General features: G+C 40.2%; 2 protein-coding genes across 3 annotated transcripts; both read right to left on the minus strand.

Moving 5' to 3' along the window:
- Nucleotides 1–238: 238 nt before the first annotated feature.
- Nucleotides 239–7,637, minus strand: ppef2a (protein phosphatase with EF-hand domain 2a). 2 transcript variants are annotated; one of them, XM_028995701.1, is made up of 19 exons: nt 7,359–7,637; nt 6,696–6,757; nt 6,568–6,591; nt 6,441–6,449; nt 6,197–6,324; nt 6,035–6,089; nt 5,782–5,957; nt 4,940–5,054; nt 4,813–4,859; nt 4,561–4,727; nt 4,340–4,376; nt 3,096–3,245; nt 2,585–2,947; nt 2,325–2,510; nt 1,666–1,808; nt 1,462–1,568; nt 967–1,130; nt 800–887; nt 239–683 (listed from the first exon to the last, which is right to left on the minus strand). In XM_028995701.1, the coding sequence occupies exons 2-19, from the start codon at nt 6,748–6,750 to the stop codon at nt 421–423; spliced, it is 2,277 nt and encodes a 758-aa protein (XP_028851534.1). In that variant the 5' UTR covers nt 6,751–6,757; nt 7,359–7,637; the 3' UTR covers nt 239–420. The 2 variants fall into 2 exon arrangements, with proteins under 2 accessions (XP_028851534.1, XP_028851535.1); XM_028995702.1 differs by lacking the exon at nt 6,568–6,591.
- A 2,586-nt stretch (nt 7,638–10,223) lies between these two features.
- Nucleotides 10,224–15,981, minus strand: LOC114799958 (N-acylethanolamine-hydrolyzing acid amidase-like). The gene is made up of 11 exons (XM_028996968.1): nt 15,706–15,981; nt 13,873–14,037; nt 12,975–13,098; nt 12,646–12,736; nt 12,492–12,565; nt 12,235–12,407; nt 11,911–11,973; nt 11,451–11,517; nt 11,342–11,370; nt 10,753–10,819; nt 10,224–10,629 (listed from the first exon to the last, which is right to left on the minus strand). The coding sequence occupies exons 1-11, from the start codon at nt 15,879–15,881 to the stop codon at nt 10,615–10,617; spliced, it is 1,044 nt and encodes a 347-aa protein (XP_028852801.1). The 5' UTR covers nt 15,882–15,981; the 3' UTR covers nt 10,224–10,614.
- Between the last annotated feature and the right edge of the window lie 289 nt (nt 15,982–16,270).

A 16,270-nucleotide genomic window follows, 5' to 3' on the forward strand; every position in this document is an offset into this window, starting at 1 on the left:
AGATCCTTACTCTTGCCCATTTTTCCTTCTTCCAACTCACCGTCAAGAATTGCATGTTCAGGTGCTGGCTAATATACCTTCCCTGTACAACAGTAACAGCTCATGAATGTCCTTCGCTCAACCCCGCCTATATGTTCAGGGACAACAACGTATAGCATCGCACATAGTTCATGTTTTAGGCTTAGAAACCACTTACGATGTAGTCTTTATATTATTATAAAAACACCCAACACTGTGCATGCAGTAACTATTTATTTAATACGGTACATCAGTTCACATTAATAACTTTGCCATGAGAAAATCCCTCCCACATACATGCACAATTCAATTCATTTATAGACACAATAGTTTTATTCTTACTGAAAGCATATATTGATGTATAATGCATATGCATCTTCTATGTCAGGTGGTGGCCTCCTGTCACTGAAGCAGAGACTGGCTGGTCTCCAGCTCGGAGCTCGGCGTGTCCTCAGTTTTGCGAATAAATAAACAGTGACCCTGCTCCAACCTGCTTCTGTCCACCAGGCGAAAGGCTTCCATGAATTCGTCAATGTCAATGCTGCCATCTTTATTGGTATCAATACTGACTACCAGATCGGAGATAGCCTCGTCTGTAATCTCCATTTTCAGGAAGGCACTCAGCAGTTTCCACGTCTGACGGAAATCCTCAAAAGAGATGAGTCCTGTAAAGGGAACAGAGTTTGAGCTTTTTAGCTAATGTTCTAGCACCAAGCAGTGTATTACGTAACATCAGAACACACATTTAACACTCATCACTTAGAGCAAGGGCTGTTCTTACCTGAGTTGTCTGTGTCAACTATTCTGAATATTGTCTCCAGAGTGGACCTGTGTCTATAAAGAGTGTCTAGCACAGTCTGATCGACATGCTAAAAACAGAGAGAGGAAATCAGGAGGAAAGATGGACATTCTCTAAATTCATTAAACTGTTGCGCTTGGTCAAAATACCTGAACACTTGGTTCTTTGATGGCAAGTTCCTGGAACCAGTCCTGGTAGTCCAACATGTCATGCAGAGTGGTGGTGACGAGTTGGGACCTCAGCGTCCTCCAGGGCAGATCAAGATGCAGGACGTTTCCCACAGCAGTGGCCCAGTTGTTCAGTGAGATCATGCCTGGTTCCAGATCACAAACCAGAAAAGTCAGGTTCACACAAAATATATATATATAGAAATAATAAAGCATGTATCTGCCTTCCCATTCATTCTTGGTGGAGACACCATTCGGAACAGGGGCAAGTATTGTCACCTGGTGCAAGGGGGCAGCACATTCTGGCCATTTTGATGAACAAACATTAAAAACCTTAAAAAAAGGCCTAATAATAACATATTATTAATAGGCTCAGTATGTAAATAGTATCAGGGTTGTGGTCATCTTTCAACATGTCCACAAAGTGCAATCTGTCCAGAAATCAGTTGGTCAGGATGCCTATCGTTGCTGCATTACCTGTGTTTTCTTTGTCAAACTCTTGAAAGGCACTTAAAAGGTCTGTCTTGTGCGCAAACAGCTGCTCTCTCAGCGCCTTGAGAGCTGAACGTTCAGTTCGACCCACACTGCCACAGGAAGGAAAAGGAAGGAAAGTTTCCGGTCATTTCCTGCAGTCAAAAATGCATTGGACAAAAATTACCTTGTTTCCTAATCACGCATCACCTTTGTCTGAGGGTAAGTTCCCTTGTCATGTCACTTGCTTGGTACTGAATAAAATAAGGCACTAGGTCTGGCCCCAGCCTGATGTAGGCTCCACGATTGCTGCCCACCTCATAGTAGTTGGAAGCAGAAAATAGTGTGAGGACCTGCAAATGGAAGGAAGGATCAAGCACGTACCACATATTAAGATCTTGACACTTTTGGACTCACGGATTGACAAATTTGTGGGAAAATTCCTCATCACAAATCTTGAGCAATCACAAATACACAAATCTATTTTACCATGAAGCAGCATTATCTCAAGTGCATCTTGTACCAAGAATCCTCAGTCCAATCCAGGACTTGTTTATCCGAGCCTCAGAGTTAAGTCGGGCATGACTTAGGAATTTGCTTCACATAGGAAGTCAGTGGCACACAAACAGACAAGAATGTGAAATGCAGGAGGAAACTGCAGGGAGCCAGAGGAAACCCCACCTACACTGAAACCCTTCACCCCACGGGAAGCTATCAGAATGTTCCAGCCAAGATGGGCTACGTTGTTCACCACTGTCCTCCCATCCCAGCTGGTGGATAAGAGGACAGTTTTTATTGTTTCAGACAGAGCACACGCCCCAATCCAAGTACACCACCAAGGTCTTCTGGGCCTTCCAGCCTCTTCCTACCTTGCGGTTGTGGCAGAACTCATAGCCCTCCTGCTTGCATTCATGAGAGCGGATGATGAGCTGTAGGTTATGTTTGTTCAGGAACTTTTCTGTCATGTCTGGTCCCCAGTAGCAGCCACAACCCCGCACCTCATTGGCAATGCAGCCATCCTGGTCCATGGGGTCACTCCAGAGCAGGTCCAAAATCTAGAAGAAAGGGTTTATTTTACACTTTGCACTGAGGTTTTTTTCACTTGACTTCACTCAAGTGAGAAACCTGCCTGTTTCCATTCATCATTGGTGGTGTCAAGGCTGTCCGTGGAACCGGGTTCGAATTCAGAGGTGACAGAGGTGCTGAAGAGCTGTTGTGACTGGCTGTAACCAGCATGGGCAAAGGCCATCTGCCGGCGTCGTACCTCCAGCTCCTCGCTCTTTGTCCGGTTTATCACAGAGGAGAAGTCTTGCAGTGAACGGCTCTGGAAGCTTTCGCGCGAGTTGAAGGGATTGGCGTGGACCAGGGAGGCGCGTCGTTTGTTGTAGATCGTGTCCTTCGTGGCAGAATCATAATCCACATCCGAGTCTATGGAGAACAGCATACTCTTTGAGCCACTTTTCTTCTTTGGAGGCCTCAAAGCAGACACATACTTCAAAGAAGAAACAACACTGGTCAGTAAGTAGTTGCGGTACTGGATTGAATGATAAAATAGCATCTCCTGCAAACAGTGATGGAGTCTGAAAACCTGAGGTAATGCTAAAAATGACAAAATATGTTAAATATTACAAAAGCCTTACTCTGTGTCTGTCCACTCGGGATATGACAGCCAGATCGGTCATATCGGAGAGGCCCCCGTGGACAATCAACACTTTCTGATCAATCACCGTTGCCAGTGGCAACCAGCTAAAGATCTTCTGAAGGAGCTTCAGAATCCGTTTGCCATGCAGCTGAGATTGTGTGCAGCAATTTTACGAAAGAAGAAAATACAATTGGTAAATGATTTTTTGATAGAATGAATCTGAAAATGTATCTGGAATACAGATTGATTTGAGTCTGTTGTACTGCAGTATTTATCGGGTGCAAATATACCCCTGGCCTTCCTTCCTCCTCTCAGCAAAAAATGCTTTTCCATATAACTTAGATCAAATCTGGCTCATTATGTAAAGTGACGACTTAAATCAGATCTTAAGTCTATTATTTCTAGAATTCTCAATGTTTACATTTTGCACCCACACTGGAGAACTATATATATTTAACAGTAGTACATGAAGGATAATGCTTATTGTCTGAAAGATTGGAGGCCAAGTGTGAATGTATGTGTGGTTAGGGCAACGTTAGTCATAAGTAGGTTTACAAGTAAAATGGCAGTTGGCTTTGGGTTGTATTACAAGGTTATGGTTATTGTTACGCGTAACATGAATATAAGAAATAAAACAAGCATTTCATCACAAACTCCTCTTTTTACTCCCAGCGTTGAGCATGGGTTTTGTCTTTTCATGCCTAGACTCCCTTCTTATTTTTCCTACAAGCTACTGCTGTTAATCTTATTAGCCCAACAAATGGTAAAGGATCAGTTTAAATCCGCGGAGCAGCCCTAACCCTACGTAGACATGCAGACATGCACCACTACAGGACCGCCAGGCACGTTGAGGCAGCTAAACAGAATGTAATTACTGTACAAACCATGCGTTTCTGTCTCATTATGAATCTTTATTCATTATGATGTCTCAGGCACCTAGTATTATTAGGAAATCATTATCTAATCAGCTCAGCATTTGACATATGCTGACTGTTGAGACTTTTGAGATGTCATCACGTTTGGAGTGACAACATAATCCTCTTAGCTAAGGCCGCATTATTGTGAAAATGGCAACAAGTAAAGCAAATACAGGTTACCATCTTTAGTTGATACATGAGCCCAGCCACTTGGGGGCACGGGTGACAGCGATTCTTTCTTTGACCCGGACTATTGTGCAGACAACCTGACCGGTTGATCCGCTGAGAAGAAAACCTAAAAGGAGAAGTTCTGAATGATACATACCTTGTATTTCCCTAAAACTTCCCGGGTGAAGCCATATCTAAAAAATACAAAAAAAAAAAGAATGTATTTTTTCTTTTCATATTTCAAGCAGTTTTATATACTGCAGATGCTAAAACAGATTAAGTCAACTCTTATGTCACATTGTGAATGTTTCTTATGTAATTAGCTGGCATGAAGTAAAATTACATTGGTATGGAATGTAGAAACAGAAAACCTCACACCTAAGGTTAATAATATGGTCTTCATGGTTTCCTCGATTAAGGTGAACATCTCCAGGATAAACAAGCATGAAAGCAAAGAGGATCAGGAGGATCTCAATAGAGTCCTTTCCTCTGTCTACGAAGTCTCCATTAAAGACATACGGTGTGTCCAGTGATGGCATTCCATTCTGAAATAACACAGCCATACATGCAACCATGAAACGAATCATTCCTTTAAAAAAAAAACTATAGGATTATTTTTTATGTACTCACCTTGTAAAAAATTAGAAGCAAGTCTTCCAACTGTCCATGTAAATCACCTAATTAAAAGAATACCGTGCTTACACAAAAAGTTTAGACAAAATTAAGGTTTATAAAACGCATCGTTTTAAGATCTCACCACAAATAGTGATCTCTTTGCTGTGGCAGGTGGAAATACGGTTGATGTTTGGCAGCATTCTAAGCAGTTTCCAAGTTTCTAGGAGAAGCTGGAGAACGTAGCGAGAGTGGAGCTGCTACTGGGAAAAAGTGGACGTGATTCAAGATGCAAGAGAGGTTTATTGTCAATACATCAGTGTACACATTGCACAGTGTCTTGAAATTCTGTTTCACACAGACCATTGTGTGAGATATATATATATATATATATATATATATATATATATATATATATATAGATATATATATATATATATATATATATATATATATATATATATATATATATATATAGATATATATCTATATATATATTATATATATATCTATATATATATATATATATATATATATATATATATATATATATATATATATATATATATAGTAATTACATAAGATTAAACATAAATCAAAAGATTACACAACAGGAATGCACAGTGCACTTGGTTTTATGATATTTCTTTGAGCCTTGTCATGACCCAGTCCTAATCCCTGCCCAGTGTAATCATGAGGACTGGGTCATGACAAGGCTCAAAGAAATGTTATAAAACCAAGTGTACTGTGGATTCCTGTTCCCGATCCTGTCCATGAGAGAAAGTTTTCCCTCCAGCCATTGCCTAATTTTGTCATCTAGGCCTGCTAATGAATGCGGCTGCTTTAAAGCACAGAACGCTGGAATCAAACATAGGACGCTAGGGTTCCAGCACTGACTGAGCCCTTTGCCAGAGTATCTTATGTAATAAAATGCTTTTTCTAACGACTAGATTGTGGCCAAATCCATTAAATGGCGCGACAACATACTTGTTTGTTTTTGAAGGCCTCCACAAGACCAGCAGCTTGATCAATGGTTATGGGGAATATGAGCCGTGGACCAGAGTAAACAGCAGGCACATCAATGTTCTTATAGCAGAAGTATCTCTCCCATTCTGGATCTCGGCACACCTCGTTCTCACGGAAAATATGAGATATCAGGTTTCCTGATTAGGAAAATAGTAAGTAAGGTGAACCGCTTCCATGGGTTACTGGCCAATCGGCACACAGAATCACTACTTACGTTCACTGCTAGATGGTGTGAAGTTGTCCATAAGGTAACCAAGGAAGTTGTACAACTTTTGGGCACAGAGAGAGGAGATGAGGCGCACAGAGTGGATGCTGCTGGACCTAATCATCACATTTAGTCACGACATTAAAAGAATCCTCCAAGACTATTCTTTACCTTGACCTGGTCTTGTTCCCCAGCGTATTCTATAGACTGAAAAATATTCCAGGTGTGTCGCCGCCGCATTTCCATCCGCGACACATACTGCCGGTACCATCGCTGGATCAGGATGGCAGCTCTCATAGCTGTACATAGGAGAACAAACTTCTGGTTTCAAACTATTCTATTCTATACGATTCGATTTTGTTGAAAAAAGCACAGGTATTTAGTCATAAAAGCCAACAGAATGTTTGGTTCTTACTTGTGGCCGCTTGGTTTTTGGTGGGAGAAAGAGAGAAACAGTCATTACAATACCTCATTAAATATTTTTTACTCAACACGAAACATATTATATATCACATAATGCTTTTCCTTGAGCTTGACTTTACCTGAGACCACAATTAAGGGTACTTCTGTAGCACAGATGGTTACAAGATATTGTGTTAACTCATAGTATAATAATACATATAAAAATGAACAATGATGTTGGTTAATTCTTTATTATTCTTGAATTTACCTTTATCACCCTTTTTACTGTAGAATTCACTTGATTTTGTGACACCACATCCCATTGCTCCACTGATAGGAAAAAAGAAAATATTATATAAGCATGCAAAACGTTACATAATCATATATCACATGTGATAGGCAACATAGTTCAGAGTCTCAAAGGAGCCCTTATTGTGTCCGATCAGATCCAGACAGGCTGTATAATCTGAGGACATCACTGCAGTCGCGACCTGCCTGATTGGCCTCAATCCTGACAAAGTCAAAGGGAGGAGCTGAGGCTTTTCAAGAATCTAAATAGAGTGGACCAGACAAATATCTTTTATATTTTTTTATAGATAGTTAATATGCTTACATTAAATTTGAGTGAAATGTTTTAAACTCAAAAATAAATAAATACATAATATACCAAATGTATCAGAAACCATTCATTCTAAAATATCAAACTGAATACAGCTCATATCTACATATGATGCAATACATTAGGTGTCGTTACATTAGGTGTGAATATAGAATAATTGCAAGTTTAAATAACATCTTGAGTTTCACACTTCTTTCAATATCTTTTTCGCTGTATCTACAACCCAACCGATGGAAGTTAATCACATTTTTTGTCAGGAGATGTGTGAAAGCACCCCCCAAAATACTAACTAAATGCAAACATCTTACTCACCTTTTAAGTTAAGAAAAATACAGATCTTCTTACTTCACTATGTCAAGTGGACATTTGTACTTTTGCATTTCCCCATTGATCCTCGGAGACTTCAGCTCAATTTAGACTCAGATTGTGCAGAGACGTGATTTATGATTGCTCCATTCTATTGGAAAAAAGGCCAGGCTTCCAGTCATATTCGTCAAAGTCCAGGAACCTTGTATACCGCTCTGAAAGATTGTGACTTCAGTCTGGAGCCTTCCTTTCTTCCAAGCGCGTTGCTTAATTAAGACATCAAGCCTCAAGTGGATTAGAGTAATACCTTGATGCGACCAGACTGTGCCTTATGTGGAGTACCAGCAATCGCTTAAGGGAAACCTTTGGCGTAGGGATGAATCAGACAGAAGCATTCTACTCTGCCACAGTTCATAAAAATGTCGGGGGGAACAGGAAAAATAAATTACATTTTGTTAATGAACAGGGTTTTCTTGAATAAGGGGAGGAAAATAGCTTTATTAAATGTTATGAATATGTTAAGTGACAAAAGACAGTTTTTTTCTAAATAGATTTAACCAAAAAACATACATAAAAAATGTAAAATGAAGTATGTAACATTTTCTGTATAGACTGAGTTACTTTTACATCTAAGTAACTAGGATCCTGAATATGGGTGAGGGTGGCTTTGGGGGATCAAGCCCTAAATCTAACCCCCCCAAACCATCAGAACAGGCTCGCTGCGACACTCACTATATATGTAGTCAAACAGTAGTTTATCCAAACACAGAATATTCAGGATTACCAAATCCTATTTACTATGGGCCTTTGAATGGAACCCACAGCGCAGCCTGCTGGCTAATTAAAGAACATCAGATAGAAAAAAGATAGAAAACACGCCAAGAAATATTTTAAATTTCATTATTTTAAAAGTCAGATTCCATGTCAAGAAAATCATTCAATATAAACTGCCTACTGCTAACCAGATCACGTTGAATATGGCACTTACAAATACTAAATGACTTTCAAATAATTCATTTCTAATTAATGACATGATTGACAACAGCATCAGTTGAATACTTTTTTTAAAATCTGAGACAATTAGCAGATTGCTCGAGAAGGGGTTCTACACAGCGGGATGACATACAAGCACAAGTTCGCAGAACTGGATTTGCTTAGCACAGAAAAGTACAGACATGATCAACATGTACAAGATGCCGCTCTCCCAAACTGTGGAAACACAAGTTGAAACTCAAGAACCCGTGGTTATGGTCAGAAACTAGCAGGGAAACACTAACTTGGATCTGAGAAATTAATAGCATGGAATCATTTGGCCTATAGGGGGTAGTGCAAGCCAAAGCCCTGGATTTTTTCAAACCTTAACAAGACAAAAACTTAACTTCTTTCCAAGTAAGCTTGATTGTAACATATAAATGTTCTTAAATTTCTTCCATTACTTGAATTAATGATGGAAAGCAAATAAAAAGAAAGTTTGGAAATTACTTTGAGGAGAATCAATCCAATTCCACAACACACATTTACAACTTGAACAAGACCAGCAGGCAGCTATGACCGGGGTCCATGTCTGGTCCATGCAAGTCGGAACAGAAAGGCACTTCTCAACCAATTAACCATTGATCTTCATTTCATTCTATCGATCACATGTCCTTAAGAGTAAAAGTAAAGTTAGTGCAAATTCACAAAAAAGCATGAGCCACACACCCAAACACCAGCATCATGTGAAGATGACTGCTGAGGCGGTGAAGATTCATAATGCCAAGACTTGTGTCTCCACTTTCTACTTTCCGCAAGGGCCTCAAGGGTCTAGTTTCTAAGGGTTGGTGCTTTTCCACCACCTGGTGGCCAGTAAATCTCTCTTGAAAGATTACTTACTTTACCACACATATTTACATGTAGGAGATATCACACACAAAGTGTTTTGCTCACATGCTTTGTCAAATTGAAGAGAAAGGAAATGTCAACATAGATTACATATTACAGGAGGACTCATTATTTGATAAATCCGAACACTAATAGGAAGCCTTGGAATTAATTACCTACACATCTTATTAATAATATATTTATTTAGCATATTCAGAAAAAAAAAACATTTGAACTAGAGTTAAGAATAAAGCAAACAAAATTCCAAGGAATAAAATTGATTTATATTAGTTCCTGAGATTTAGCTAAAACATAAATGGTGTCATTTCTGGTGTTTGGGGTTTGGACACCATTCTATCTATGTTGGTGAGACTTTGAAATACACCATCTGTGCAACTTCTGTTGTCTGAATAGAAGTCTGTTCAGATGTGACAACACATAATTTGACAACACATAACAAAAAGGTTTAAATAATGCATTTTTTATTTTTTGAATGACATTATTGAATTTCTCATTGCATATGTAAAAGTCATAAAAAGTCATTAATACAGATTTTTCACTTGTGCTAATTGACAATACAAAAATGGAACATAATGACATGTTCTGTACAGGGAAGATTCTCTTGATTTCTGCATCAGTATGACCTACAACCTCATTGAATTTTGTAAAGAGAAGCAAAAGCATTAAAGTAGTATTATTAAAGTATTAAAAAGTATTAAAGTATTATTTCAATATCAGATTCTTTTTCAATTAAAGAACAGGGGTTTATCAAAGTCTGACCTTCACAACACGTCTATCGTGGGGGATCTATCATGTCTCGAAGATAGATAAAACCATCTCTAAACACTCTGGACCCACCATATAATACACTGTAAGAAATAGAAGACATTTAAGCGCAAGGTCACTCCAAGAGTAATGCATGTAATAATCAGTGAGGTTCCCATGATCCTCCTTGCAATTAATGTTAATGTTCATGAATCCACCATCAAGACTGAACAAGAGTGGTGTGTGTGGCAGGGTTGCACGGAGAGCATCTTATGCCCATCTTCAGCCAGAAGGATATTCAAAAAACATTTTGGAGAATTTTTTTTTTTTGATGAGAGGCTTTACGATAAAAAAAACCTGTGAAACATATTATCATGATTATATTATCATGATTTGGACAAGAATGACATTAAACAGTGAATTCTAAGGGAAATATCGGCATTTTGTGTTTTTGATTGGCCAAGTAAAAGGCCAGAATGAAGCTGTTCTACAGTAATGAACTTAAATTCCTTCAGGTCCATGTGCAGGATTGAGCTGGTAACATTTCATTATTGCTGCACAAGTTGGTCACAGCAGAATAATTTCTTATGGGGTATTACTGATGCTTGTCCCATTGGGTGTAGAACCAGGACTTGTTTCACTTCTGCATACACTGTGAAACAGTGAAGAAATGAGTCAGTCTGACATTCCGTTTTTAAAAAAAATCAAATAGGTTCAGTTATTACTGAGCCTAAGGATTGTATACCCATAGCATACTGTATGCAATCCCCCTCACCTTTCTGAGCTCAGTTCTGTACTCTTCAGGGGCAGCAGCACTCATCACTGTCGTATAAATGGTGATTCTGCATTATGAATTAAAATGGATTTCTTATTGTACTTTCCAAATAATTATTTTTTCAGTTAGTCTACAGACCAATATTTTAAATTAAAATATATCACTCAATATTTACTGTATATGGACATGATGATGATAAGCTGAGAATTGCATTGCATCAAAAGAGATTCTTAACCGCATCTAACTGTTAAATGGATGTAGATTGGGGTAGTGGTGGTGTAGCGGGTAAGGCAGTGGACTCATAACTGAACGGTTGTGGCTTCAAATCCCGAACCGCCAAGATGCCACTGAGGTCCCCTTGATCAATGTACTTTCCCCACAGACTGCTCCCCAGGGTCCTTTCGTCCACTGCTCACTAAAGCTGATTGGTTCAATGCAGAGGAAACAGTGTGCTGTGCTATACTGTGCATCATAATGACACAATCACTTTCTGCATCCCATAATAACCTTATGTTTGCTGTGGTTACACAGCTCTGGCCTACGGAAGTGTGAGAAGAGATAGAGAAATGAGGGAAGTGAGATATGTTACCTGTTGCAAACTGGCACTACAGTTAAAACCTGTGGACAGACATATTAAAGTTCTTTAGCTAAGATACTGAAAACATGATACAGCGCTTCACGTGAAGCAAATGTAGAACCTTGAAGAGCGTATCCAAGTTGATGTGTTCCTGACCAGTAGAGTTGAGTGTTTTTTCAGCTACAGTCCTGAAAGAGATGGAGAAAGTTTTGGTTGAGGTTTGGAACATTACATGCCTCCTAAGATGATACAAGGCACGGGTGTCAAACTTGCGGCCCGCGGGCCACACCCCGCAAGATCAGTTTATACCCGGCAATATGACGCGCTGGCAACACACAAACTGCAGATCCCATAATGCAGTGCTTCAGTTGCCTTGCGATCCTTACATATGTACAGGAGAGATTTTCACGTCGACGACAAATGGGTGAAGCCGCTCAAAATTCTTTTTTCGTGCTTCAAAGTCACCAAAAGCAAAATGGTGCTCAATTTGTGTGTTATATCGCTGGGCCATAATCAAAGCTCTATATAAAGTGATCTTGCAAGGTGTGGTCGAGTTTGACACGTGATATACCAGTGGCCACCTGCGATGGTCCTGGGGTGGAGTGGGCAGCCAGTGGTCGTAGTTTGTTTCTACTCTGTACCACCTGGGATTTCATGGAAAACACAAGAAAACAATGAGACCCTGTCTAGTCCTTTATGAAGCTTTAATGAACATTCTGATGCATTGCTTTCAACAAGGAGACATTTCTGGGTCAGGAAATAAGAAAAATAACCTGATATGTGAAGCACTGCTGTTTACTCTGCAGTTCCTTGTCATAATGACACTGGATGCATCACATTGTTTCAGTCCTTGATTTGTGAAGGAGAAGATATGAAGCCTCAACTGAAAATCTCAGAATGCTTACATTCCATGAAGTGGATCCAGAGGCCAAATATCAGATGGACCTCTTCTGTCTCTGGTAATCACCACACCTTCACTAGGATTGATGCCCCCGACTATGTAGTACACATCAGCAATTAGGGGAGCTGCGGACAACCTCATGACCGCATCCTGGAAGTCCGCTGCTTCGCTGAGGGTCTACATGTAGAGATTCCCAGCTGAGACGGCAGGAGGGGTGCGATGGAAGCTAAATGGAAGCGGCCGATGTTGACACGCACTTACTTCTCGCACCAGCCAGCTCACCGGAGAGCTTTTCATCAGTGCAGCGATGACATTCTCCCACCAGTGGCCTTTAGCTGTGGAGACAGGTATGATGTCACAATCACAGACTTTGGTCAAACCCCATGTTAGATGAAGAAGCCCCGGTTTTTCTTACAGCGCTGGTCTCCAGTCACAGTGAACTTCTTGTTGCTTTGTCCAGTCCACACCCCGACATAGCCAGCAAAAGTTGTGCCTCTGTACGCCAGCTAGAAATGAAATCTCTTCAAATTATGATGAAATTGTAATGATACAGGACATGCATCATGCAACGGCGATGTTACACACTTAGGATCAGGATGCAAATTTAATATCCACCAGAAAGTTAAAATGTAAACACTGAAGTTTATTTGCCACTGGCAAATGGCTGAAATTGGGTGGGGCCTATGAGCCACTGCATGTTCACCGACATGAAATCCACTAGAAAGCACCTGCAGTCTGGCTCACCTTTCCATTTCTCATGAAATTAATGTCAAGTGTCAGATTTCTGAGGACATCATGTGGATAATCCAGATTTCTTCCATGGTAGATATTTCCCTTTGTGTCTTGAGCTACAACACTCGTACAAAACCTGCGGTGAGGAAGGCAAATGCACAGAACCCTACAATCAGAAAAATGTGAACTGTCATAATTCAAAGCTATTCATTGTGACACAGGTGGGTGGGTCTGGTGGGTGAAATGGCATAGTGATACTATGAAGCAGCAAAATGTTTCAGTTATATGCTGCTGAGATGGCAACTCACGTCCTTTAAATCATTTAAAAATCATTAAAGTATTACAGTCTGCCATCCCATCCAGCTATAGAACTGTAAATCAGGACTCATCAAGACCTTTATCCACAGCGCCACAGACCACTCTATAGCTTCCATGGTCCATTTTTAACTATTTTAATTCACCAATGTCTGGTCAGCTTTTGGCCACTTTGTGCGGATTTAACATTTTGCTTGTGTGCAACCTTGGTGGCTGGAGATATATTATTAAAGACCTTGGTGAAACTGGACAGAGGAGGTCCAACACCGAGGACACTTACTTACACTAACCCAGTTAGTTGTGTGTGTGTGTGTGTGTGTGTGTGTGTGTGTGTGTGTGTGTATATATATATATATATATATATATATATATGCAACTCGCCTGTTCCACCACACAAACCTGATTTAACCAACAACCTGCCAGCATTTGAAAGTGAATTAACTGCTAATTTAATGGCTGGATCAAGATGGACCCCCCCCCATCACCAGTGTCACACTTAAAGCAGTTTCTCAATCACAGCCAATCAAATATCTCTTCTTTTCTAGAGGTTAATGGTGGTGATAATGGTACCACATTTTACAGAGGCCATACTTACGCTGATACTTCATAGGCAAAATTCAACATCACAACATCAGCGATGCTGCTGCTGTAGAAGGAAGCCATTCCCCGGATCTCTTGAGCATATGGTGGTGGAATATACTTTTCTAGAGCTTCCACAATGGGAATCACTGCATGATGCACCCACTTGGGAACAGTTGAACTGAAACAGCATTAGAGAAAACTATTTTACTTAAGAGTTATAATACTAAATTCTGCACACTCATAGTAAAATTTCCATACACATCCGGACACACAAATTTGGAAATATTAATCTGAATCAGCCCTAAATCTACTTCACTGTCCAACATTATGTAGGAATAGTCTCTTGCCACAATCAGTCCGGAACTAAACAAATCATGAACATTTTATTATAAATTTCACTGTACTCTTTCACTGCAGCACATCACACGGTGAAATGAGTCCTCTGCTTTTAAACATCACCCTTGGTGAGCAGCAGGCAGTCATGACAGGTGTCCGGGGAGCAGTGCGTATATCGGTCTTTGAGGTCCCCTAATACTGTATCTGAAGTCTCTTTCCAAAATTCAGCAGTGGTGCAGAACTACAGCCACTTTCAGCCAGTCACACAAGGACTATTCTCTATGTGATGCACGGGACATTTTGGTAACACAAATTACTTTATCCCCGTAACTAGTGATCAGAACTATGAACAAGTGTGACATATGTAGTACTTGCTGTGCCTTATTCCTGTACTTTAAGCTAAAAGTTGACAAACATAAAATCAGTTTGTACGGGACACAGAAAACTAGCTTCACTTGTTAAATTGTGAACTTTATAAGCATTTAGACAAAACTATTGCACCAAATATTTCCATGTATAATGGCTGTTGTAACTGTGCAACACTTCAATAAAATAATGTTCATGCAAAACCAATATATTCAACTAAAATGACCAAGATGGTGTGATGCACGAGGCTACGTCACTGGTTTAAAAGCTACACTTTTAATTTAAGTTTAACATTATAGCCAATACTAATAGTAAAACTGATGCATTGTATGAATATTTTAATTAAGCCTGATGTACTTTTCAATATGACAAACCAAACTTGAAATGTCTGGGATATTTAAAAAAATAAATAAATAAAAACTTTGATTGCAAAACAATTACCACTCACAAATGTCTGCAAACCTTAGTTTAAAATGTGTTAATTTTTTTTTTTAATGAGAGAATGTCAGTCACCAAATTTAAATTGGAAGAGCGGCAGTTTAATTCAGCAAAAAAAAAAAATAAATAAAAAATAAATAAATAAAAAAATAAATAAATAATTGGCTGCAGCAGTTGAGAGAGGAGAGAGAGGGGGGAGAAAAAAAAAAAAAAAAAAAAGCTTCGTGTGCGCGTGTAAGTTCACAGACTTCGTGAAAGTGGATATTTCTAGTTTGTTTAATGAGTCAGATTTAGCCAAACTGTCGAACACAGAACTCACTACAAACTTTTTCTGGAAGGATGGTAGTAGCCTAGAAGGCAACACACTCGCCTATGAACCAGAAGACCCAGGTCCAAATCCCATTTACTACCATTGTGTCCCTGAGCAAGACACTTAGGGTTAAAGTTGCTCCCTCCAGGGGGGACTGTCCCTGTAACTACTGGTTGTAAGTCGCTCTGGATAAAGACGTCTGCAAAACCCTCTAAATGTAAATGGCAGGGTGGCGAGCGTCTACGCACTTGGCACGGTTTTGGACGAGTATCTGGCAACACCCCCAGTCCTGCTTTGCGCTGTACCTGCACACGTTCGACAAAACTCTTCACAGGTTTCGACAGACCGGCGTGTCGCTTCTAAAACCCCCCAACGCTGAAGACTCGTGCCGCTTACTCGATCACGTCTGCTGCAGCTCTGCGCAGAAAGTCCGCGTCGTAGAGCTGGAACAGCGGCGCCCATCGCTTCTCGGCAGGAACATCCAGACTGACCGTGAGCTCCGGAGCTCGGGGGTCCGTGCGGCACGGCGGCACCGAACAGAGCGCGAACACCAGCGGTACCCACAGCATCATACCGGCGGGCTGAGCATCAGGAGCCCGGACTGCGCTTTCACTTCCCCACACAGAGCACTTCCGCAGAGACAGGAGGGTCTGTGTTGCCAGATCCGAAAGTGAAGTATCGGACCAGAATCTTAAATCCTATAAAAATCACAGTGAGCGCACTGCAGGAGCGCAAATTAGGGAGGGGGGGGGGAAAAAAAAAAAAAAAAGGGGGGGGGGTATCCATATTCCATGCTGATGTGAATCTCTTCTCCCACATACCGGTTACACTTCCCGATCTCATTTTGAAACATGAACAGATTTCGAAAGAATACAGCATGTTCCCAGGAACCATTGAGAGGTTCATGGTCTAAAACCAGTTTGTGAGCTCTGCAGATTAAAAGGGGACTAGATTTGTAACT

This window comes from Denticeps clupeoides, chromosome 11 (genome assembly GCF_900700375.1).
Source record: "Denticeps clupeoides chromosome 11, fDenClu1.1, whole genome shotgun sequence".
Taxonomy (NCBI): Eukaryota; Metazoa; Chordata; class Actinopteri; order Clupeiformes; family Denticipitidae; genus Denticeps; species Denticeps clupeoides.